The 24,752-nt window shown below is 44.4% G+C and overlaps 1 protein-coding gene across 3 annotated transcripts in view; it reads left to right on the top strand.

The window, feature by feature from the left end:
* The window catches only part of CDAN1 (codanin 1), a 48,517-nt gene that overhangs the window by 16,140 nt on the left and 7,625 nt on the right, over nucleotides 1-24,752 (top strand). For 2 of the 3 annotated variants that reach the window (XM_075614256.1, XM_075614257.1), the window contains exons 6-24: nucleotides 21-99; nucleotides 9,630-9,750; nucleotides 10,191-10,300; nucleotides 11,303-11,392; nucleotides 12,146-12,221; nucleotides 12,825-13,039; nucleotides 14,091-14,205; nucleotides 15,074-15,217; nucleotides 17,099-17,265; nucleotides 17,361-17,445; nucleotides 18,166-18,255; nucleotides 18,909-18,963; nucleotides 19,428-19,561; nucleotides 20,386-20,489; nucleotides 20,958-21,107; nucleotides 21,652-21,715; nucleotides 22,686-22,764; nucleotides 23,550-23,707; nucleotides 24,055-24,162. In XM_075614256.1, coding sequence (XP_075470371.1) covers nucleotides 21-99; nucleotides 9,630-9,750; nucleotides 10,191-10,300; nucleotides 11,303-11,392; nucleotides 12,146-12,221; nucleotides 12,825-13,039; nucleotides 14,091-14,205; nucleotides 15,074-15,217; nucleotides 17,099-17,265; nucleotides 17,361-17,445; nucleotides 18,166-18,255; nucleotides 18,909-18,963; nucleotides 19,428-19,561; nucleotides 20,386-20,489; nucleotides 20,958-21,107; nucleotides 21,652-21,715; nucleotides 22,686-22,764; nucleotides 23,550-23,707; nucleotides 24,055-24,162 — 2,144 coding nt within the window. The remainder of the gene's footprint in view (nucleotides 1-20; nucleotides 100-9,629; nucleotides 9,751-10,190; nucleotides 10,301-11,302; nucleotides 11,393-12,145; nucleotides 12,222-12,824; nucleotides 13,040-14,090; nucleotides 14,206-15,073; nucleotides 15,218-17,098; nucleotides 17,266-17,360; nucleotides 17,446-18,165; nucleotides 18,256-18,908; nucleotides 18,964-19,427; nucleotides 19,562-20,385; nucleotides 20,490-20,957; nucleotides 21,108-21,651; nucleotides 21,716-22,685; nucleotides 22,765-23,549; nucleotides 23,708-24,054; nucleotides 24,163-24,752) is intronic. The other variant, XR_012803849.1, reaches the window with a different exon arrangement.

Raw genomic sequence — 24,752 nt, 5'->3', positions numbered from 1 at the left:
AAATCTCGCCTTGTTTTCAGATGCTGTGGAGCAGCAGCACTTCCGCAGTGTGCACAACTGTGTGTTTTTTGCAGTGCTGGTCCTCGATTTTCAGTTCGTGTAAGTTTTTTTGGTTTTACCTCTTACCCCAAACAAATTATTCTGCTGTATTATGCTTGTTGGGTGGGACCTGTGAGGACATTGGAGGTTTGAGTAAGAGACAGGGAGTTGGGCGAGAGGGAGAAACAGCCACCCACTACCCAATACTCGCTGCTGTCTTATACATTGCTTTGACACATGGATAGCCTAACTTGAGGGTCTATTGCCTGCAAGATCTAGGTAGGATACTATACACAAATGAATACACAGAACATATTCTTCAAATCCTTTATAGTTTTTAATAATGCATTTAACATATATAATGAAGAGACAATCCTTATGTATTAAAACCAATTTGTGCAGCGCCCTGTTTTAGCATATTAACACCTTAATGTGAAAATGCATGCATACAGTATAAGCAAGACTTTTACTTATTAAAGTGGAATTGTCTGTTTTAAAGCTGCAGACCAAGCAATATCATACATGTGTTTTTTTTTTTTTATAACAATTTCTTTTTATTGGTCATGTTCACATATTAGTATACATACATTGTTGTCATGGGCCCATGACCTTTACCATTGTTTAGGTACATCATGACCAACATCTTTTTTCTCGTTTTTCTAGTGTGAGAAAAGAGGTGAGAAAGAAAGAAAAGAGCAAGGAAAAGATGTAGAGGGCCGGAGGGGGAGGGGGGGGGGCAGACTAACAGAGGGTAACAGGGGGTGGGAATTTGGGGCCCCGAGCCCGTTCCAGGATCCTCCCCTTAGAATCATTATAGATTTGTCTAGCTCAGGGTTTCCTCCGCTTGTCGTTCTTAGAACTTATCTCTCTATCCAAGGGTCCCAGGTATTTTGGTATTGAGGCATCCTCTTCTGGAGCATGGCAGTCAGCTTCTCCATAGACATCACTTCCTCTATTCTCCTGATCACTGAGGTTCTCGAGGGGGCCCTGAATTGTTTCCAGGCTGCTGCTATAGAACACCTGGCTGCCGTTAGTATGGCCATGATGAGCCTGGACATTGGGGAGGGGATATCTTCTATTGGTTTGTTCAGCACCAGAGTCAGTGGGTCGAGGGGTAAGGAGATTCCTGTCACTCCAAAAATAAGCGCCTGGATCATGGTCCAGAACCTTTGTATCTCCGGGCATGACCACCAAATGTGGGCCATGTCCCCCTTTTCACCACATCCCCGCCAGCAGAGGTCCAGCGTGCCGGGGTAGATTTGGCTCAGTCTGACTGGAGTCAGGTACCACTGATACATAATTTTATAGATGTTTTCTTTTGTTATTGTACAGATTGAAGTTTTTGTTGCTTGCTCCCAGATCTCTGTCCAGTCTTCTCTATCTATTTGGAGTTGGAGGTCCTCTGACCATTTTTGCATATATCTATGGTCTGGGTCGTGAGATGTAATCTCCAGACCTTTGTAAATCTCTGATATCAGTCCCCTTTGATGGGTGGTCTTAGTGCAGAGGGATTCAAATCTGGTGAGTGGAGGGAATTTGGCGGTTGGGGCGAGTGCCAGCAGGAAGTGGCGTACCTGGAGGTACTTAAATAGGTGTAGGTCTTCTATCTGATATTTATCTTTTAGCTCTTGATAGGTCAATATCCTTTCCTTCTGCAGCAGATCAGCAACCAGGCTAATATTGTGACCCTGAAGTTGGTCAAATTGTCTTGGGGAACACCCTGGTGGGAAGTTGGGGTTCCCGAAGAGTGGTGTGAGCTGGGAGGGGGATGCTAGCAGACCGTACTTCCCTTTGCTTTTAAGCCATACATTCCACGTGCATCTCATTGCTCCTAGTTCATACCTCTGTGAACCCATCCCGCTATTGTTCGGGGACCACATTGCCACCTGAAGGGGGTTGTGACGCGCATAGTAGGTCTCTATTTCAAGCCAAGAAGCCATGGCCGGGTCGCAATTCCAAACTACAGCCTGCTTCAATTGCGTCGCTTGGTAATATTTAACTATGTCGGGGACACCCAGACCTCCTCTCTCTTTTGACGAGAGCATTACTGTTCTGGGGACTCTAGGTTTTTTGTCGTTCCAGATAAATTGGGAAAATTGAGATTGGACGTTTTTTAAGATTGCTTGTGGGACGGGGATTGGTAGTGTTTGGAAATAGTAAAGTAGTCTTGGAAGGATATTCATTTTTAACGAGGCTATCCTTCCAAACCACGATATCTGGTACTTTTTCCATGCTTCTAGATCTTTTTTGATTTGATCGAATAGGGGGGGGTAGTTATATTGATAAAGTGTATTATAGGAGTTGGATATTTTAACTCCCAGATATTTTATACAGGTATTACTCCATTTATACTTATAGTTGGCTTGAATTAGTTTCCATGTTTGATCAGATAGGGACAAATTTAGGGCCTCTGACTTGTCCATGTTTACTTTGTAGTCAGAGACTGCTCCGAATTGGGTTAGGGCTCTTTGGAGGTTAGGAAGGGAGACATGGGGGTCCACAAGTGTCAAAATCACGTCATCCGCAAACAGGGAGATTTTATGCTCCCTGTCTGCTATTGGGATTCCTTTTATACTTTTTTCGTCCCTAATTGTGGCTGCGAGGGGCTCAATGGTTAGGGCAAATAAGAGAGGTGATAATGGACAGCCCTGTCTAGTCCCATTCCTGATTTGTATTGGGTCTGTGAGGCCCCCTGGGAGTTTTACATGTGCCGTGGGGTTTTGGTAGAGGGCTCTCACTCCCTCTAGATAGGGTCCACAGAAGCCAAACCTCTGCATGGTTTGATCTAGGAAAGACCACTTGATTCTGTCGAATGCCTTTTCGGCATCCAGACTTAGGGTCATTGCTTTGGAGCCTGTGAGATGCACGTGGTCAATTATATCCACAATTTTGCGGGTATTGTCGGAGGCCTGTCTTCCCGACACAAAACCAACTTGATCAACGTGTATAAGTCTAGGGAGAATTGGGTTTAACCTGTTTGCTAGGATCTTGCTGTAGATCTTGAGGTCTGTATTTAGTAGTGAGATGGGCCTATAATTCCCGCAGAGGAGCGGGTCTCTACCCTCTTTGTGAATTATTGCTAGATTAGCGGCTGTGATTGTTGTGGGGATTGGTTCACCTTGGAGAAATGAATTAAACATTTTGAGTAAGTGAGGTGAAAGGATAGACCTGAACACTTTATAGTAGGAGTTAGAAAAGCCATCCGGGCCCGGGGCTTTGGATAGTTTCAAAGAGCTTATGGCTTGTTTTAATTCCTCCTGTGTTATCTTTTTATTGAGTGTCTTTATTTCCTCATTGGACAATGTTGGAAGGGAACATTTCTCCAAATAATGGGAGATTGCGTCAAGACTGACCTGGTCTTGTCCCGGGGGGTGTAGGTTATATAGATCGGAGTAGAAATCCGCAAATTCCTGCGCTATTTCTTTTTCAATGTATGTAACCTGTCCCTTTTTGGTCTTAATACGAGTTATCTGGGACTTAACTCTGGTTCCCCTAAGTTTGGCGGCCAGCAGTCTATCTGCCTTGTTGCCCTTGTCGAAGTATTTTTGTTTAGTCCACCTGAGTGCCTTTTCGACATCTTCCAACTGAGAGTGTTTGAGGGCCGACCTAGTTAGGTTTAGTTGTTTAAATATTTTTTTAGACATTGTGGCTTTGTGTTGTTGTTCAAGGTGAGCAATTTTGTCTGTTAGTTCTTTTTGGAGTTTGTTTTTTATTTTATTTTTGTATGAGGCTAGGGAAATTAGATCTCCTCTAATTGTGGCTTTATGGGCCTCCCAGAGCATGGCTGGGGTGGAGGCAGACCCCGTATTCTGCTGGAAGTATAGTGAGATTTTCTGTCGGATAGTTGTCTCCGTGTCTGGGTAGTTTAGCATGGAGTCGTTTAACTTCCATTTGTATTGTGTATTTTTAACAAAGGGTAGGGATAAGGTGAGATCTATGGGTGCGTGATCAGACCAGGTGATAGATCCTATATTAGACTGGGCAGAGGCCTGGAAAACATTTTTTGTACCTAAAAAATAATCGATCCTCGAGTAAGACTGATGAGGGGAGGAGAAAAAGGTGTAGTCCCTCTGACTCTGGTGCTGGGCCCTCCAGATATCCACTAAAGCGAATTCCTCCATAATGTCCCTAAAGTTCTTGGCTTTTTTTCGGGATTGTGAGATATATGTGGCCTGAGAGGGTGGAGTGTTGACGGTGGTATGGCTTGACTTATCTTGAGTGTGGGAGGCCACCATGTTAAAGTCTCCGCCTATGATCAGAGATCCGAGGGATTGCCTATCCAGTGACTCAAGAAGTTTTCTGAGGAAGGGGATTTGATTTTCATTAGGGGCATAGATATTGACCAATGTGATTGGTGTGCCTGATAATGTCCCTTGAACTATTAAAAATCGGCCGTCTGGGTCTGGTTGAGTCTTGGTTAGCGCAAAGGGGGTCCCTGCTCTGAAGAGAATAGCTACTCCTCGTTTTTTACTTGGGGACGAGGCGAAATATGCCTGGGGAAATACACTTCTGAATGTGTTGGGGGGGGTCGGGGAGTTAAAGTGGGTCTCCTGGATCAGAATTATATCCCCTTTGGAGTTTTTCAAATCCCTTAGGACTAGTTTCCTTTTCCTCGGGGAGTTAAGGCCCTTGGCATTAATTGATATCAGTTTAATGGAGGACATTATTTTTGTTTGTTTTCTTTCGGGGCTTTGGGCTCCGAAACTCTTGGAATTCCCATGTCAAGAGTTTTGTCTTGGATTTTAATTCACCTAGGCAGGGTAGGTGTGAGCTGAGTGCTTCAGTAGGCCTCAGAGGAGGGGGAGAGGGGAGCGGCACACTATGTCGCCTGGACCTGTCTAGATCTGGGGGGGATACTTCATTGGGCCTCGGGTGTGGGGAAGGGTTTGGACACAGCAGGATAGGTACTGGAGGGGGGGAGGGATAAAGGGCCTGACGGGACAGAATCGTCAGGAAAGAGTAGAGTGAAAAGAGGTCTCCGAGGGATCCTCTGCATTTGCTACCGGTATTATTAACCGGCATTTGGGCTTAAGGCCCGTTGGGAGAAATCCGTTAACCCCTTAACTGGGGAGCAACAAGCCGAGGGTGCAGACTCAGCTAAACTATGTACATGATACCCTATCCTGTTTGCACTTAGCAGGGCAGGATCCTTGTGGGCAACCTTATTTTGGTGATGCTTGACCGCGGGTTTTTTAACTGGAGAGCGTATGGGGGGCGGGGGGAAGGGGATGTGGGATAATTGGGGGGGGGGGGGGCTTTGGGGAGGGCCGAGGGGGTGGGGAGAGGGGGGGGGTGGGTGGGTGAAGGGATGGGAGGGGAGGAGTGGAGGGGAGGCAGTGGGGGAGGGGGGGGAAGGTGGGGGTAGAGGGGTGGGGGAAGAGGGGGTGGGGAGGGGGGGGGTTGGGGGGGGTGGGTGGGAGAAAGAGGGGGAGGAGGAAGGGAGGGGGGGAGAAGGAGGGGAAAGGGAGAACATGTTGCTCTGCTTTTTACATTTGGGACAGACATTTTTATCCAACAGTTCTAATATATGTATAGGTGGTACATTTACATGGTTAATCTTCAAGGTCGTGCGCCTTTGCGTGGTTTGTGTCCACCAAACATGCTTGACACATATTATATATATCCACGTCTGTGGGTGTATTATCACAGTTGACATACAGTTCCGGTCTGGAGTATTTCAAACGTCTCTGAAGTACACAATTTGCCTTAAGTAACCTTAGGTGAAGGGGGGGGGGAAGGGGAGCAGGGGGGGGGGGTGGGGAGGCATGCTGTTCTACCATTTACATTTGGAATGAACATTTTTATCAGATAGTGCAACTGTATGCATGGAGTGGTACATTTACCTTGTTAACATTCAAGGACGTGTGTCTTTGTGTGGTGTGTATCCAACGAGTATGCTTAGCAGGTTTCATATATGTCTACGCCTGGGGATTTTTATCACAGTTAACATTCAGTTCAGGCTAATAATGTTTCAAACGCCTCAATAGTATACCGTTTGCCTTGAGCAACCTTGGGAGAAGGAGGGAGGTGGGGAGTGTTGGGGGGGGGGCGGGTGTGGGGGGGGGGGAGTGTTGGGGGGGGGGCGGGTGTGGGGGGGAGGGGGTGGTCGGGGGAAGAGGTGGACATGTTGTTCTAGTTTTTATATTGGAGGCAGACATATTTATCCAACAGTTCACCTGTATGCATAAGGTGATACATTCACATGGTTAACATTCATGGACGTTTGTTTTAGCACAGTCTGTATCCGGCCGGCCTGCTTGGCAAGTATTATGTGTTTCTCCACCTGAGATTATATAATCAGCGTTGACATTCAGTTCAGGCTAAGATTATCCTAGACGACTCAGAGTAACACGGTTTGTCTTGGGCAACCCTGGTGATAGGGAGGGGGGAGAGGGGGGGCTTGGAGGGGGGAGGAGAGGGGGGGAGTGAAGGGAGGGGGGGGGGAATGAGAGGAGGGGGGGGGAGATGAGAGGAGGGGGGGGGAAATGAGAGGAGGGAGGGGGGAATGGGGGGAGAGAGGGGAGGGGAGGGAATGGAGAGGGGGGGAGTGAGGGGAGGGGGGGGGGAAATGAGAGGAGGGGGGGGGAATGAGAGATGGGGGGGGAATGAGAGGAGGGGGGGGGAATGAGAGGAGGGGGGGGGATGAGGGGGGGGAATGAGGGGAGGGGGGGGGGAATGAGGGGAGGGGGGGGGAATGAGGGGAGGGGGGGGGAATGAGGGGAGGGGGAAGGGAATAGTGGGGGGTGAAAAAAGGGGGGGGGAGATAAGTTCTGTGTATTCCTTTCTAAATAGACATGGGTTACTTGGCAAAGTATATGCTTGCTTGTTGGTAGGGTTGTATATTGTGTGACGTTTTAACTTTATTAGGCCATCTTGGCCTATTAGCAAGTATGTCCCTTGTTCGTGTTTTATTGGGGCCAAAATCCGGTCACACTCTGGCGAGTCAGCTCAATCCCAGCAAGGAACGTATATCTTTGTTTGCCCCCTTGAGTGCGAGCACCTGCCGGGGGAGGTCGTGGTTTGGCCAGTGGAGGGAGGGGGGGGGGGAAGGGGGGCTCTCTCTGCGGCTGGGCCTGTCACTCAGTAGCGGCAACCGGGACCGTTCCCACTGGGGGGGGGGGGGGAGGGGGGGGCCTCAGCGGGCTTTTTGTGGGAGCAGTACTTACTGTTCGGAGTCTTCCGCCATGATGTTGTGGGTTCCACCATCTCCCTCCCCCCTCCCCCCAGGCCCCGACCTCCGGAGCCATGTTTGGCCCACAACTGTGGGAATCTGGGCCAGTCGGGCCGCCTCCTCGAGGGGATAAAACTGGTAAACAATTAACTATAAACTTGGACATCTTTGTGGCTGTCCGGCCACGAACTTTAATGGATGCCTCTCCGTCTTGGGGCGTCTGGACTTAGGTTTCTGGGTTCCTTCGATGTTAGGCCCTCTGTGGTGGGGGAGTTATTCCCGCGTTGTGTGCGCTGAGAGACATCTCGGTAGTATAGGCGACGCTGGATCGTGATCGACTTCTCCGCCGGTCCCCTCAGCGTTTGGGCGTCTTGCTGCGTGTTGAGGCTTCTCTTTTTCTCGGCTCGGTGTTGCTGTCCTCCTCCTCGCTTTGGGCTGGGACTTGCTGCTGATCCTGCATCCATGCCGCGGGTGGGGTCAGCCCCAGCACCCGCGCAAACGGGCCCATGTCCTCCGGAAATCTAATCGTGAGGTACCTGCCCTTGCTGTTGCTGGCTGTTAGCTTAAAGGGAAACCCCCAACGATATTTGATCTCGTTGTCCCGCAGCAGGGTCGTTAGGGGTTTCATCTCTTTTCTCCGCAGCACAGTTTTGCTAGACAGGTCGCTGAAGACTTGCAGCTTTTCGTTGAGGAAGGTAAGTGGATCTTTTTCTCTGCATGCCTGGAGTATATTTTCTTTAGCAGAATAGCTATGCAGCCTTACAATCACATCTCGCCTTCTTCCAGGGTCCTCAGATCTGGGCCCTAAGGCCCTATGGGCTCGGTCTATTTCCAAGTCCTCGTCTTTTACTGTGTTACTCACAGACTTAAACAGATCCACGAGGTATGGGCGGAGGAGGCCAGGGAGAACTGTCTCGGGGATATTACGAATACGGAGGTTTTGCCTCCTATCCCTGTTCTCCTGGTCCTCCAATCCGTCTTTGAGCATAGCGATTTCCTCTCGGAGCCTGAAGATCTCGTTCTCCGTTGCTGTCTGGCGCGTATGGGGCTCCTCCATTTCGCCTTCTAGTGTGGCGGTTTTGTCCGCTAGGCCATTAATCTGCTGAGTGAGGTCATGGACCGCGGCTTTTATCTCCATTTGGAGGGATGCGTGCATTTTGGTGTGTTGGGCCGCCATCAGCTGCTCCATGAAGGCCCTGGTTAGAGGCTGCTCCTGCGTGGAGGTCTCTCTGGCTTTGGCATTCTTGCCCTGTGCAGCTTGTGCACCGCGTGCGCCGCCGCCATCTTGTGTAGGAGACTGCTGTTCGGGGCTTGTCTGCTGCGGGGAGAAGTATTTCGTTACTACTTGTGATGCCGGTTTTTTTTGTTGCCTGGACATCCCGCCGATGTTTCCCCCTCCAGAGGATATTCTTTTTAGTTGAGAATATTAGGTGGAAGGGTGTTTATTTTGTAGTTTATTCGGGTGAGTCCGCGGAGCTCCCAGGCTGCTACTCCATACCAGCTGACGTCACCGGAAGTCTCCCCATACATGTGTTTTTTTAATAAATCAGTTCTGTACTATGAGAAAATACCAATTATATCTAGTGACTGCCTGGTCACATGATCTTCCCCACAGAACTTTGCATCTTTGGTCCTCTTCTGCTCCACTGAATCTTTGCCGGTTGATCACAGGAGAACGGATCGATCGGCAACATCGCTAATTACTTATCATTGTGTGGATTGTATTGAAGCACACATTAATGGGGGAAAAAATAAAATGTAAAAATGTAAAAAACAAAAAAACGGCAACTTGGAGCTCTGTTTTAAGTAACAGAATAAAACTGAATATATAAAGGGTCACTGTTTACTCCTGTTCAGTTTTAGCATGAGCAGTTTTCTTCAATTCTCGGTTCTGCTATCTCTGGCTAGAATTAGTGAGCTCTGCGTCCCACTAATGTCAGTGTAGCCTGTTGAATTTTTTCTATTTCTGTGCGTGGCTTCATAATTGTACACATGCGTATGTGGCGTTATCAGTGGACATATTTTCCAGTAACGTGCTTCTATTTCATTGCTTCCTCTGAACATCTGTGTCTCATACTGTTTGTTATTGAGCAATCCTCGGCGTGTACATGAAAGGAATGAAATCATGTGCACTGTTACCAGAATCATTATCCTTGGGCTACATGGGTATGAATATTGTCTAACCACTTACCCGAAGAAAGGCTGTCTGCAGCCTGAAACGTTCTATTTGTTGCATGTTCCTGAGAGGTAAAAATGGGGATTTGAATTAGGAATTGACTCTTATCCTGTGTGAAGGCACCTACAGACACAGTCGCCCTACACGGTGTGACGAGCCCCTAGCATCCTGTGGGTTGTCTTTTTTTTCTCCCCCGCCCCCTTTTTGTACTGTAACCATTTGTACTACGTGTGTATCTTGCAGAATCATTTCTCGCCTGGATAAAGGCACCTTGAAGCTTCTGGCAGAAAACGAACGCATTGGAACATTTTCCCCCAGTTTGCAGGAGAGGCTTCTTCAGGCGTATAAAACCAGCACAGCCAAGGTACAAAACAAAGCAGGGAGAACACTAACTTCCTTAAAAGATCTATATATCGATATATCTATCTCACCCAAACAAAAGCGTGCGAGCCATTTTAACATGGTGTGTAAGTATTAAGGCATTTCTATGACAATTATAGTACTTTGGTGGTTTATAACCTTTCCAGATGTGCTTGATTCATACAAACTATGTTAAAACGAATTTAGTTTGCTTGACTGACTTGTACTTTGCATGTCTGAGTTTAGAGGAACATAAGAGGTTTTATTTAAAAGGAACCATTTCATTCCTTCAGTGCTGTACGGGCCAGGAATGCCTGTGTGTGTTGTGCCATAGCACAGTGTGTGCCTACATTGTGTACAGAGGGTATGCATGGCGGCATTTGTTTATGTACAAAAAGTACTGTTTGACAGCACAATGAACTGTTTTTTGTGTTTGTTTTCTAGGTTTCCCTTCTCCTCCCACCTATCATACAGTCTGTGTCCTTTCAGCCTGAAACAGATAACCGCTCCAACTTCCCTAGTGACCGAGCATTTCACATCTTTAAAAAGCAGAGGTAAACTTCTTCTGTAATTCGGGCTGCAGTGTGGTATACAGTTCCATAAACATCAGTCTCAAATATTTAAAGAGCGTGAATGATGGTTGATTTAAGGGAAACATGTCTTTCATAAAGGCCCTACAGTGATGTTTTCGTTGAATTTTTATGTTGTATAACTGCAGAGAACTCCTTTTATTTCACTGTTTCTTAGGGAGTGTAAAAGATAGCTGCCATCAATCCTCATACTGTATGTAGCGTCTTGCTGTGTATGACATGATTTCTAAGGAGGTTTCAGCCCAAATAAAAACTAAATGCTAAATATTTCTGAATATCCTGCGGTTTTATGAAAACAACGTTTCGAGGCATTGCTCTTGGATTTGATTATGTAACTTTACTGCATGGATTATAATTAATACTTCAGTGCTAGTAGGTACCGCAGCTTATCAACTATGATTCGAGTCATGATCACTTCCACTTGATGGCCCTTATTCTGCAACCAAGAGCTGCCCTGGGACTTCAGTTCTGCAGGGCTTGCACTGTAATAGAATTACCCAGCCATTTTCCTTTTCTATCCTAATCACATACTTCATTGCAAAATCCTCTACGTCTTCTGTGTTTTTGGTGTAGTATTGATAAAATATCTTCATAACTGAGCGCTAATCATTGAAACGTCAGAAAATCTCGAACTAGCCTCTTAAGTATGTATTATGCATCATGTGGTATCTGCAATGCTGTTCCACGTTAGACTTTTAGGTTTAACATTGAACAGCAACTAAACACGTTACATTAAAACAAAAAGATAAATTACAGCGCCAGCTAAGAAAGTTAGAAACCATGTTAGAAAGTTAGACTGATGGTATAAGGCTAAAAGAAATATATATATATATAATGAATGACTAAAAATATAGGACCAGGCAAATATGTTAAATTATGAATGTTAGAGATGTTAATTGATGGTTTAATTTGCAATATGTTGCATAGTGGCACAGCACCTTGATTTATCTTGCATGTCGCCTTCAGGGATATTTTCTACGAGCTGCTACGTGAGTGGGAAGACAGCCATGAAAAAAGTGGCTGGGACTTTGATCGTGGTCTGGGCAATAAGATCAGGTACAGTAGGGGGACTTTGACTGAAGTCTTCTGTTCTTTGGGTGGGGACCCCTGCTTTGCTGCTGCATGTTGTTCCCTGCATCCTGTTATAGAATGGATCTTCTTTCTAAATTTGTATTCTAGTGTTACTTGCTCGCTTCTGGCACATGTTGCAAATGCAGTTTTTGTTGGTTTCTTAGTATCCAAGAACAGGAAGACTGTATTTTGAATGTTTGCCAGTATTTGCATTAGGTGATTTGAAGGGCGTGATCTCGTACTAATAATGACCTTCCTCACATTAGGGGTTGCTTAAATGATTCTACAAATGTACTAAGTGCCACATGCTAAAGAGGATCTTTCCATGCAGCTACTGTTGCTCTGTTGGATGTTTTCCTATTGCTTTTTAGGGTTGACAGTGGAAAACCGATACTGTATTTTTTTTTTTCACTTTACCGTGAAAAACATAACATTGATGATTGAGTCGAACCACAAAGTTCAGTTAGTCTATCCATTTGTTTAATCTTTAAACTTCACCTTTGGCTTTTATCACTTTTTTTCTGCTTTATTTGTGGCTATCCCAAGAATTTCTTGTTTATTTTCCTTCACCTTCCTCCGAACTCCTCTGCTTGCACCTGGACTTCCACTGAACACAAACTTTCTCGCCGTTACTGTCCGTGTACCACCCGTCACCTTCAGGGCATGGCCGCTGTTTAGCAAATGTGTGTTAAAGCACTGCCCTTTTTTCTCATTTTATGTTTGTATTGCGGTTTTTAGGGCAATGATGGCTAATCTCTGTGCAGCCTGTAATCACAGCCACTTTGCCAGGCTGTTTCAGAAGCAGCTAGTCCAGGTAATGTATGACTTGCTTCCTCCGGTTAGGTCCTTTACTCTGTAACAATAAGTATAGCATCCTGTCCATGTCTATGCAAAAGAAGTAGCTTTTAGTCATAACGCAGACATTTACCCAGTCGGAAAGGGCTACAAGTTAACCTCTCTGGGGCTCCACTCAGCGCTGCAGTTCAGCCGGTCCGCTCGGGGACCTTCCCCAGGGTGGTAGACTTATGACCTTGCAATTACATTTTTCATTTCATTTGCTAAAATAGTGGGACACCCAAAGCGAATAAGATGGCGTATATGCAGTGATATATTTGCTATTTGCAAGGGTGACACTGGGTGGCTACTTGGAGTGCTGAAGAGCCTGTTATTTATATATTCATCTGATTGCTTTCGCTTTCTATTTTTCATCCTGGTTACGGTGTAACTTTTGGAATTAGGCTTTTGGTTACAATTTTCAAAACTATTAAAGATATTATAAATGTGAAGATTGTGATCTCTGACCGGGCGCTTTACTTTGTTGCATGTTCAGTGTGTATGTTGCCGAGTGGCATTTTAAATGTGAGCGTGTCCACTAAACAAGTGAAATACCTGTGCTTTTTTCCTTCTTGTTCTTCAGATGTGTAAGGGACCAAGTAGTGGCATGGGAGGTGGTGGCGTCGGAGACACCCCTGACCAGGATGTGCTGAACATGCTCGGCTCTGACGACCTCAACCGGCTGAAGCGCCTGCAGGAGAGGTTTGTGACGCCCCAGAGTGTCGGCGGCCCATGCCCCCCTCCTTCCTTCCCTGGCTGCCAGGAGTTCTTCCGGGACTTTATACTCAGCGCGGGAAGGTAAGTACCCAAGACACACAGTCTGTGCTGAAATTTGCTATTAATTATCATCTTTTGTTTACATGCTAAAAGGTCGTCGTTTAGGTGCAGAGGGGAAGAATGAACACGGTGACGTTAAAAGTACCCAGTATCGGGCAGGACGCCACAATGGTCCACGTTTGGTGCAGTGCCCCATTATGGGTGGAAACATTTGCTCTAATAAGTACAATATTGGGGTCCTTGCTTTGCCAAGACCCGTGAGGTGGCCCTATTATATAAGCGAGCCCAAGAACTCTTACGAGCCGCCAGAAACTAACGTCACACATTCTAGCCGCCAGATGCATTTGGGAAGTGATCGCCATGGAGAGATTGACCAGTTATTTATCAGACTGGTGTAAAAACGTTAGTACGGTTTGTGGACCATGGATTGCAGCCATGTGGAACCCAGGTGGGGGTAGAGTAGAAGCTCTTCTCTAAGAACCAAATGCGGCCAGACCTCAAACCTGAGGGTAGCAAGTCCATTAGTAAATCTACACGGAACTCTCCCTCCCCCACCACTCCCCCAACACACCCCATGGTATAATTTCTGTTGCGTTCCCCCCTCCCTCATTATAATGTTTTTATTATAATAATAATATTTTTATCCTGTCTAACGTTACATTAAACTGATATGGCTATTGTTTATCTTATTGTATGGTGTGTATCCCCCTCCCATATAATTTTAAAAATTATAAATTTATTTATGTACTTTATTGATTTTTCAAATAAAAAAGGAAACGGGTCTATTAAAATTAAAGAGGGGGGGGGGTGGCATGTGTACAGAAATAAAATAGGTGTTGGGGGAGATGGGGATTGTAAGTTACTATTCCAGCCATGCAAATACACAACAATTATAACATGTGGCTGTAAAGTATATTTAACCACAGAGCGTAGGTGTGAAGTTGGTACCATCGCTTGTTACGATTTAAATACCTAGTATTTCCTCCATACATCTATGTGGAAATAAAACTAAATCTGCAGCTCGTGGGCAGTTTCCAAGTGAATCTTTCCACTTTTCTCATTGCTACTGTAGTTACCAGTTTAACCAGCACCTGATGGACAGTCTGTGCCAAGAGATAAAAGACCTGGATGGGATTTCCCCCGTTGGACACGAGTCCAGGGATGGAGAAACGGACATGGATGAACAGGTGTGTTCTCACGCCAGATCATTCTCCGTGTCTCTGGTCCTTCCTGAATCCGTGGCTAACAGATCGGATGGATTTGCAGCTAACCAAAAGTGTAGGGACTTATTTCTAATGCCATTTGGAATGTCCTCATTTATATATTTCTTATTATATAATTACATGTACATAGTTAGGTTTAAATATTTCAACTTTCCAAGTAACCTATTTAATTTTTTTTTTAAACAATTGTAAATATTTAGAAGTAAAATATGTAAATGATTTGTTATCTAAATCACTGTTTATATAATTGTTTAATAGTATGAGTATATAGGTATTGTTTAATAAAAAAAAAAGAAAAATACAAAAAATACCTTTGCGTTATGCCATGTGCAGCGCAGAGGTGATATAACATATTGGTGATATAACATATTGGTGATATAACATATTGGTGATATAACATATTGGTGATATAACATATTGGTGATATAACATATTGGTGATATAAAATATGATCCTTGTTTTGTGTTTTTCAGCTTCATAAGGAAACATTCTAAGTTTCTCATTTAATTTTCAACGACTGAAAAATATTCAAATTGCTACAATATTTATTACCGTATATCATTAAAAGTGCAATTGGTCTGGAAGTCAGACTATGCCAACTCTTTATAGTATATTTTTGTATGTCGGACTACAATGTTTTTCATTTTTAAAAGTTTTATTATTACTGAAAACCTACTTAAATTTTCACGTTTTGTAAAAACATCCTGTCTTGGTTCAGATATAGGTGAAAGGTCGCATTTTGGATTCCTTTATTTTCTTCCCAAAATGTATACCTTTAAAGTTGTATTGCATATTGTTCTCTCTTCAGTCCCCCTCTCGCTCATTATTTCAGGATGAAAAAGCTCGCTTTGCCTCTATTCTAATGACCCTCCGGCTCCTGGGGAAATTTTTGGGCTTTGTGACATTTTTGCCGTACCGAACAACAGAACCTCTGACCAGTGAGTTACAGGAGTCTGCAGTGGCCTTAAGGAACCAGGTAAAATCATTTGTCCAGGAAACGCATTGTAAAACCTTTACAGGGTCACAGCACCCATATAACCAAAATATCACACATTGTACAGTATAATGATGCCTGGGTCTGTTCTCTGTAAATCACTGTACATGTGTAAGAGTACCTGTGTAAATCTGTATGTGATAGTGTGTGTCCGTGTGTCTGTGTGTCTGTGTTCAGGCTCTGTTGGTGTTTGGCACAGGAAGAGGCCATGTCAGGTGGCAATAATGTCGCGTGTACCGTACAGTGCTAGGGTTCTAAAAAAAAATATATATTTTTTTTTAATAATTGTTTCTCTCGTCCCCCCACAACACTATCTTAAACATTGCAATGTGATAGAAATAATGACCCTGTTGGATGTGTGGCTGTTGTTCACATTTACTTTTAGATTGTTAGCAGTTTTGTTACGATGTGTTTTTAGTTTCCTAACACAATAAACAGAATATTTTAGAATTATTTATGCTTCCCTCTCCAGCTTTTCCCCCACATGCTCTTCTCCTCACCAGCTTCTCCCCTGTAGGCTCCCCTCACCAGCTTCTCCCCTTTAGGCTCCCCTCCTCACCAGCTTCTCCCCTGTAGGCTCCCCTCCTCACAGCTTCTCCCCTTTAGGCTCCCCTCCTCACCAGCTTCTCCCCTGTAGGCTCCCCTCCTCACCAGCTTCTTTCCTCTAGGCTCCCCTCACCAGCTTCTCCCCTGTAGGCTCCCCTCCTCACCAGCTTCTCCCTTGTAGGCTCCCCTCCTCACCAGCTTCTCCCCTGTAGGCTCCCCTTCTCACCAGCTTCTCCCCTGTAGGCTCCCCTCCTCACCAGCTTCTACCCTGTAGGCTCCCCCCCTCAACAGCTTCTTTCCTCTAGGCTCCCCTCCTCACCAGCTTCTCCCCTGTAGGCTCCCCTCCTCACCAGCTTCTCCCCTGTAGGCTCCCCTCCTCACCAGCTTCTCCCCTGTAGGCTCCCCTCCTCACCAGCTTCTCCCCTGTAGGCTCCCCTCCTCACCAGCTTCTCCCCTGTAGGCTCCCCTCCTCACCAGATTCTCCCCTGTAGGCTCCCCTCCTCACCAGCTTCTCCCCTGTAGGCTCCCCTCCTCACCAGCTTCTCCCCTGTAGGCTCCCCTCCTCACCAGCTTCTCCCTTGTAGGCTCCCCTCCTCACCAGCTTCTCCCCTGTAGACTCCCCTACTCACCAGCTTCTCCTCTTTTCTTATTCTTGCTCCCTTCTCTGATTCTTCCCCTCCTTCTCTCTTATTCCCTATGACCCTCCTGTTACACCCCCACTGGTTGACACCCGTATACACACCCCATTTGAATTCGCAATGAAAATAGCAAATATTCAGAAAATCACTAGTTGATGTGCTTATGTGTTTTTTTTTTTTTAAACATTTCTAAATTTCAAAAACATTAGCAATTATTTGAAAATGTGTTGCGGGAAATGAAAACATTTGTAAATGGGGGGGGGGGGAGAATAGAAAATTAGTGAGTGTTTGAAAAGCATTATTAAAAAGTTAATACATTTAACAAAATTAGACAATTCACATAACTTTCATCTACTACGTTTTTTTAAATGTATTTTTAAAAATAGTTCGGAAAGCCCTTCTTTCTATATAATTGTGCCTGGAGTACATTTAGATAGGGACACCGTCTGAACAAATGTATTGTGAAGTTCTTATAGCCATGTACATTCATGTAGATTCATTGCAGGCTTTGATATTTTTTCTTGATCCGACGAGAAGACTTTAACCTAATTACAAGAGATTACAAAGCGTGATTGCAACGGGTAACACTGTTGCTTCAGGAGAAGCTTGGGTCCTCAGTCAGCGGTCGACAATGTGCTAGATGTAACGCTGACGGTGGTGGTCTCTGTTCTTTGCCCAGACCCTGCCTATGTTAGACGTGTTGAAGCTGCTCAGGAACTCCATACACAACCATCGCACCGTACTGACTGTGCCGTGGGTAGTGGAGTATCTCTCGCTGGTGGATCATGTCGCCCCCTTCTTGGATTATTACAGCAGGGTGTTTTCCCTTTTGCTGCACCTATACAGGTGAGGGGACAAGGACATGGGCTAGGACATTAAGTGTAAACCTGTCTTGGGTTTTTGAATGTGCCATATTTACACAAGTAGTTATTCTCTCTCAGGTACCAGCTGATTCTGTCCGAGGAGAAGGCTATGGGTTTCCTGAATAAACTACTTATTCTTGCCGTTCTGGGTTGGCTCTTCCAGGTACAGGATGCTTAGATGCTTAACAGGACTGAGCTCGCCTAAACTTGGTTATATGCCCGAGATGTGGATGCATTTACCCTCCCCTGTTTTACAAGGACAAAAAGACTTATGCGCCTGTTTGGTAACATGCTAAGGGAAGAATTCGCTTGTGCTTACTGGCTCTGCAGTGATTTTACTCGGGCATGACTAGATTATTATTAATTAGAGCAACAGACTGAAACTTTATGAAATATAAATAATGACCCTGTCGGATGTGTGGCTGTTCACATTACTTTTAGATTGTTGGCAGTTTTGTTACAGTCTGCTACATCGCCCATCCACTCTGTGATTATTTGAAAGTCTTTTTCTTACTCTGACACTGAAGCTTGTAAAAGCCAAAGCCCACTTAGCGGAGGAAAGAGGTATATTCTTGTGGTAGAATTAGACTGGTTTATCATACAGATGTGTAACACCCGGAAGAGCAGATTCATTAGGTGCGATTCTCATTATTGGGCCCAGAGACCTAACAAATGGTCATGGCTATTACACTATATTGTGTATACCACCAAGCGGTTTTTACTGGACTCTTCATGCACTTAGACCTACATCTGACTCCCACTGTGCTACGTAAACACTTGTGTATGATTTCTTCATATAATAAAACCGAGCAAAGTGAACCGTGCTTTCTACTTGGGCATGTTGTCCCTGTCTCTTTGTAATGTGTCTGTATGTGTGTTTAAGGTACCTTCAGTACCAGAGGAAATGTTCTTCAACAATGAAAGTGTTCTGAGTGGCGTTTCGGTTAGCGCTGTGGCAGTGACACAGGGGCTGGTAAGTGTGTATTTCATTCAAGGTAATTTTTGTGGATTGCTTATAGAAGGTTTTCAGTGTGACACTGGTGTGTACTGGCGTGATTTAATTGTTAACATTATGCTTAGGTTCCCAAAGATAAGTCAGTGTGCTGTGTACAGTAGTTTAATATTTCAATCACAAGTCCTGGTAAAGGATATTGTCCTTAGTATGTTCAGTGCAGAGAAACCTTTTCCTGCTTCATGCTACACCCAGGAAGGTGGAATTCCGAGGAAGGCGACGCCATGCTGAGTTTTACTATTTTTTCCCTTTGATATATTTCTTTATATGGAGTAGTATTTAATGTTGGTACTGTTGGCTGTTCACAACATATTAGAATTCTCTGTGCCACTATCTGTGCTATGTGGTGTTCTAATACTATTCTATCATTACATTTTATATTTAGTACCTGGGTTTTGCTTGTGCATTCCTCTCTGATCCTAGAGCCCCCCGTATATGTATTGCGTACCCATTTATGCATTTATGAACTATATATATTCAGGTACTTCGCTCTAGATAGTTTTTTTGTTTTGTTTTTTAAAGTATGTTTTATTGCGCTGCTGTTCCAGTATGATTGCACGGCTGCTTACTGACCTGTATTATTTATATAGCTGTAATTGCCTTCCTTCTCTCAGGACTACGTGCCTTTAGTGGATCAGCAGCTGCTGTATAGCTGCTGCCCTTACCTGGGTAAGTCATTGCTTTTATTTGTTCTGTAAATTGGCCTTGCTATTGTTAAGCCTCACAATTTGTAACTTGCATGGTACCAAATATAAAATGTATTTATCTTTCTCTGCATAACCGCTGCTTGGTGTTGCTAATGCATCCTACCTGGGACCTTTTATAAGGCTCTGGGCCTGAGGTTCTTCATTTATTAGGCGCTGCTTTATATTATGTTCAGCTGTGCCCTATGGTTGTTATTAAATCGACACAATGATTCCATATTACATCTGAAGATGAGACGTTTTAAGGCCATACATAAAGAAAATATCTAAATTAAATGTTCTTTTGTCAATCAAAAAGGATACATTTTTGGTAAACACAGATGTGAGCGCATGCGCTGACCCGTGTCCATTATATGATTGAGTTCCTAAACCACACGATTGTGTCTGTAGAACGGGGTGTACATGGTGTGAGCTTTGTATATTTTGCAGGGGAACTGCGTAAGTTACTCACATCTTTTGTGGCTGGTAGTGGAGCCAAAAATGGTGGCTTTATAAGAAAGATAACGCCCACTGCTGCAGAACCTCTGATGCCGAAGCTTACTCTGACGCAAAAGAAACTTCAGGTAAAACCCTGTCCTGTTGGTCATGTTTTGGCTTACACACCCGCTTAAAGCAGCAGGGCTCGCTTTTTTGTTAAAGGATTGAAGCACAGGGTTTCCGAAGCTGAACCCCATTAATTTCAGCTCCCGGGACCCCCTGCTTCCAGAGATCATTACATCCATAGGGGGTGCCGGTATCTCTGCAGCCAGGGAACTTGTGCGCCTAACATTAAGGCGATGTTTGAACGTCCCGAGGGCCAATAGGAAGCCATTGTGGCTTCCTATTGGCCTGCATGACCTGGACATTTAAACTTCGCAGAGATACCGGCAGCACGTATGGGATGTAAAGGGGTCCCCGGAACTGAAATAAATGGGGTTCTGCTCCGGAGACCGCCTGCTTCAAACCTATAACAACCACGAGAGATGCAGCCGGGATTGATGCATTAGGGAGCTCTTTCCATGATTTTGCTGTAACTTGTTTCAATAGCCACGCCATCAAAATAACGATATACACATGTATTTGTATGTAAATACACCAATACACCTATGTACATTCACACATACATACACACACACGTTATATAATATATGGTTTTAATAAACCTCTTCATTGTGGGATGCGACCTCTACAAATGAATGTGCAGTGTTTGTTTTTAGAAGCACCTTGCATCTCTGTTGTCATCTATCAATGTATCCGCCATGCAATGTATATCATAAATGAATACCTGAACATCACGCCATGAGAGATGTTGGCTCTGCCACTGATTGGTTTCCACCCTTTCTTGCTGAGGATTTATCTTGCTTTGTCATATTGCCATTGTGATAAACTCTCTGACCTATTCGCACAGGCAGAGCTGGAACAAGCTTTTTTCCACAACCAGCCTCCCTCACTTCGGAGAACGGTGGAGTTTGTGGCTGAGCGAATTGGATCCAATTGTGTCAAACACCTCAAGTAAGTCCTATTGCTTTGGAGGTTAGAAGGAACTTGTTACCCTCATTGTATCGCAGCTATACATGGTGTTTTGCCAGCCTTCCCGTGAACATTAAGTGTGTATGCCCTTGTGCATAAAGTACTAGCCTCTAAAGTGGTGGAGTCCAGTGTCACATTATGTGACTTTGGACAAGTCACTTTACAATTATATGCTTTATTTAAAACTTAGATTGGACATTTTTGGGACCAGCATGCATTTTGGGTGTTTTCTGTCTACATATGGTAGGGGTGTGCAATCTTTTCCCCCTGCGCCCCCCTGCCTGCTCTCCTTCCCTGCTACATGGTGTTCTGTACTAAAGCACATCTGTTTCATGATCTATATTTGCAGTGTGCGCGCGCGCACAACTATTTCTAGTAGTGTTTGCCCATTTCCTTTGTTGGATCTCCCAACATTCCTCACCTTTTGAAGGTGTTTTTTCATGTTTGTAGGGCAACTCTAGTGGCAGAGCTTGTAAAGAGAGCAGAGGTCATTTTCCAGGACAAAGTGACGGAAGACTGCTCCAGACACAGCAAACTGCTGGACAGTGTGTGCGCCACGCTGTGTGACGATGGGAGACAGGCGCTGCAGAAAGGCAGAGAGTAAGCTGGTAACACTATACTGACTTATGTCCTAAATCAGTGGTCCTCAACTTCGGTCCTTAAGACCCTCCCAACAGGTCAGGTTTTAAGGATAGCCCAGCTTCAGCACAGGCAGCTCAGTCAGTGGCTCAGTCTTTGACGGAATTGAGCACCTGTCCTAAATTACATTTCATTAACGCCTTTCCTCTCTGGCACGGAAGATGTTAACAGGTGAAATCCCACAGATATTATTGCAATCATGGTAAAAAACTCTTTTATGCAACATACTCACTTGCATATTGAATTATTGTTTCAGATAAAGCAGTTTATAGAGAATGAATAAGTGTACATTATATTCTACATCAGTGTACTTTGTATTTTGAAATATAAATCTGAAACATTCCATGAGGGGTGAAGAGAACGTATAAAGTAAATGACATTTGTAAAGCCATATTTTCCGCTGTATCAGACTTGCCTGTCTGCTGTCTCCTGCCGCGCTGCATCGGATGATGTTGCAACGCTGGTTAGTGTTTGCAGTTTCTGCTACCTGTTTTTTTTGCTCTAGATATTGCCAGAAGAAGGTGCCAGAGGCGGTCCGAGTCCTGTTACCCGAGGAGATATCCGCATCGGTATGTTAATGTTTGTTTGGCTCTTCAACTCGTGCCCTAGGGGTTAAATCCAGCCCACAAAAGGCCTGTGAGCGGCCCACGGCGCCTCTCTGGTATTTTGTATTGTACTTTCTCAAGTAAGATGAGTGTAGTTATTCACACTAAAACTCAGCTAGGGTAAAAGTGTGTGTGTGTGTGTGTGTGTGTGTGTGTGTGTGTGTGTGTGTGTGTGTGTGTGTGTGTGTGTGTGCGCGCAAAAAGGTTTGGCTTTGCACATCAGGACTCTTATGCCGTTCTGGTGTGAAAGTAAAAGAAAGTCAGGAGAGTTGGATAGCGCTTCTTGAAAATGAGTTTTTTTTAAGGAACTTTTACATGTATGTATGTTGGGGGGAGAGTCTGATTGGGAGTGGTAGATAATGCCAGAGTTGGGGGTGCAGCACGGTAAAAGTCTTGGAGGCCGAAATGAGGAAGTAATGAGCAAGGTGGAGAGATGTTGATCATGTGCAGAGGGTAGACTGAGTGTGGGAGAGTAGTTGGAAATTGGGTCAGAGAAGAGCAGTGTTATGTATCGCTTTGTAGGTGAGCACAAGAGTCTTGAATTTGACTTGCCAATGTAGTGAATTGTATATGGGTGCAGCAGCAGAAGGACGGTTGGAGAGTAAATGAGCTTTGGCAGCAGCATTTGGAATAGACTGGTGAGGAAGCAGAGGGAGACCAATTAGAAGCAGGAGGTTATGGTATTTGTCTTCAGTAGATCTACATCTTAAATACAATACTGTTCCGCCCCTCCTACTCTTATTGTCTCATCTGGCCACTTTGGAAATCAACTTGAATAGCTTTATAGCATACAAATAGCATAAACCTTTCGGAAGATGCTATTTATACTGCACTCAAATTAGACATCGTAGCACAACTTTTTAAATGTACATCAACAAATGCCTGCATGGGATCTCAAAACCATTCCCCCACCATTATGTCCGTCTTCCACAAGGTGCTCAGCAGTGCAGAAGATATCGCCGTGGCTCTGGCTATAGACAAAGCCTGCACCTGGCTAAATTCCAACATTTCAGGTAATTATGCCACAGGATGTATTTTATTTATTTATAAAAATGTTTTACCAGGAAGTAATACATCGAGAGTTACCTCTCGTTCTCACGTATGTCCAGGGCACAGAGTTATAACATGGTTACATTAAAAGAACAGGGTTATACAGTCAATTCACAGACATTCCATAGACAGATAGTTGTAAAATTGGGTGCAGGGGATAAAGGGCTTGTGAGTTTCAGATTAAAATAGAGCAGCTTTAACATCAGCAAACGGCTCACACCCTTTGGCTGCCGTTCAGCTACACCAAAGACTGTCTGCCTTTGGGGCAACACAGATGTACACTGGGGTGGTTGAGATTCAATGCAGCTGTGAATACAAAGTTCTTTGTCCTCTTGGCTCATTAACATTCCAGTGGGTGGGGTTGACATTCCACAAAGTACAAGCAAATGTTAACCATTAGCACGCTTGTCCTGTGCAGAGGGGAACAGCTCTTGGGGAGCCCCATCAGGCTGTCCGCCTTTGGGGCACTCATGTATTATCTCTCCGGCTCTGCATCCATTCACAGGGGTAGTAATGCAACTCATACATTGCCTTCTTTAGCAGATCACTTTGCCTCAACCTTGGGCTGTAATCAGACTATTTATAAATAGTGTGTATATATGCAAATTACATTGATGGTTTTAGAACTATAAAAGCCTCAATGAGTTTCATAGTAAGGAATGATATGAGTATCCCTAAATTTGGCCTGACCCAATAGAGGATTCATTGTTTGAAGAGCAAGAATGTGAAACATTGCTCTCCTTTATAGCACTGATCAAAAGAGATGTGAAAGCCACATTTAGTCGTATGGTGAAGTCCCAGAGTATGAGCACATTATCTGCGGTCTCTGAGGGTGTGATACAGGGATGCCTGGAAGGGTGTGAGCACAGAGCCACTCTCCCTTCCCATCTCATTACGGATATCAAGGTACAGAGCCCTTGTTATTTTCTGTGTTTGTGTTATAATCCAACCTGATATACCCGCGCACAAAATGTGTTCTGGTTCCACTCATCTGCGCCTGCAATGCACTTTATATAAAAAACACTTTTTAAAATGAAAAACATAGCTGAAGTTATAATGAGACCTTACAAATTCTCACATTACAAATTGTATGAGAATATATGTTATTTGCAAGCTGAGTATGATGCTTCTGCATTATGTAGTATTTTCCTGTTCCGTGCTAGACAGTGAGTTAATGAACTGATCTAAAACAAATGAAAAATGTCATTAAAACGAAATAAGTGGAAGAGGGTTCTCTGCTTCTCCCTGTGCAGGATATCCTGTGTATTGCGGTTGGACCATGTGGTGAGGAAGAGGGAGTGGAGTATATCCAACTGAAGAGTCTTCTCGAGCGACTCTCTCAGACCCTGCAGTGCAGGAAGGTAACATCAACACAGCAAGCAACGGTCTCTGAGGGTCTAGGACTGCATTCACCTGCTCTTTCTGAGGGTTTATCTTGAATCAAGATGTCTACATGGCTGCCATCATAAATTCACCCAAAATATGTAGTACACACAATGATTATTTGAATATATTATTTGTTTGCATAGTTTTAAAGAACAGACGACAGAGAAGCCCAATGCTACATCCAACATGACAAAAATACACAGTAAAATACTTATATATTCTCTTGGAAAAGGGTCATTTAGTTTAACCCTTTGGCCAAAGCATTGAGAGAATTGAGAATTTTAATCCTAATAGAGGTATATTAGTATTTTATCAGGTAGTGTTAGGACTTGCGAACAGGGTCTGCCTTGTCGTTGCTCGCAAGCTTACACCGCTTTGGCCAAAGGATTAAACTGAATGACCCTTTTTTAAGAGAATATATAAGTATTTGACTGTATTTTTGTCATGTTGGATGTAGCATTGGGCTTCTCTGTCGTCTGTTGTATACATATGCCACGCTCAATAGCACTCCTTTTTGACACTTACATATATTTGTGCGAGCTTTCGAGATCTCTGATCACTTCCG

The sequence above is a fragment of the Ascaphus truei genome, chromosome 9 (assembly GCF_040206685.1).
Source record: "Ascaphus truei isolate aAscTru1 chromosome 9, aAscTru1.hap1, whole genome shotgun sequence".
NCBI lineage: Eukaryota > Metazoa > Chordata > Amphibia > Anura > Ascaphidae > Ascaphus > Ascaphus truei.
The sequence above is the reverse complement of the archived record's forward strand: the minus strand, read 5'-3'. Positions and strand labels throughout refer to the sequence as shown.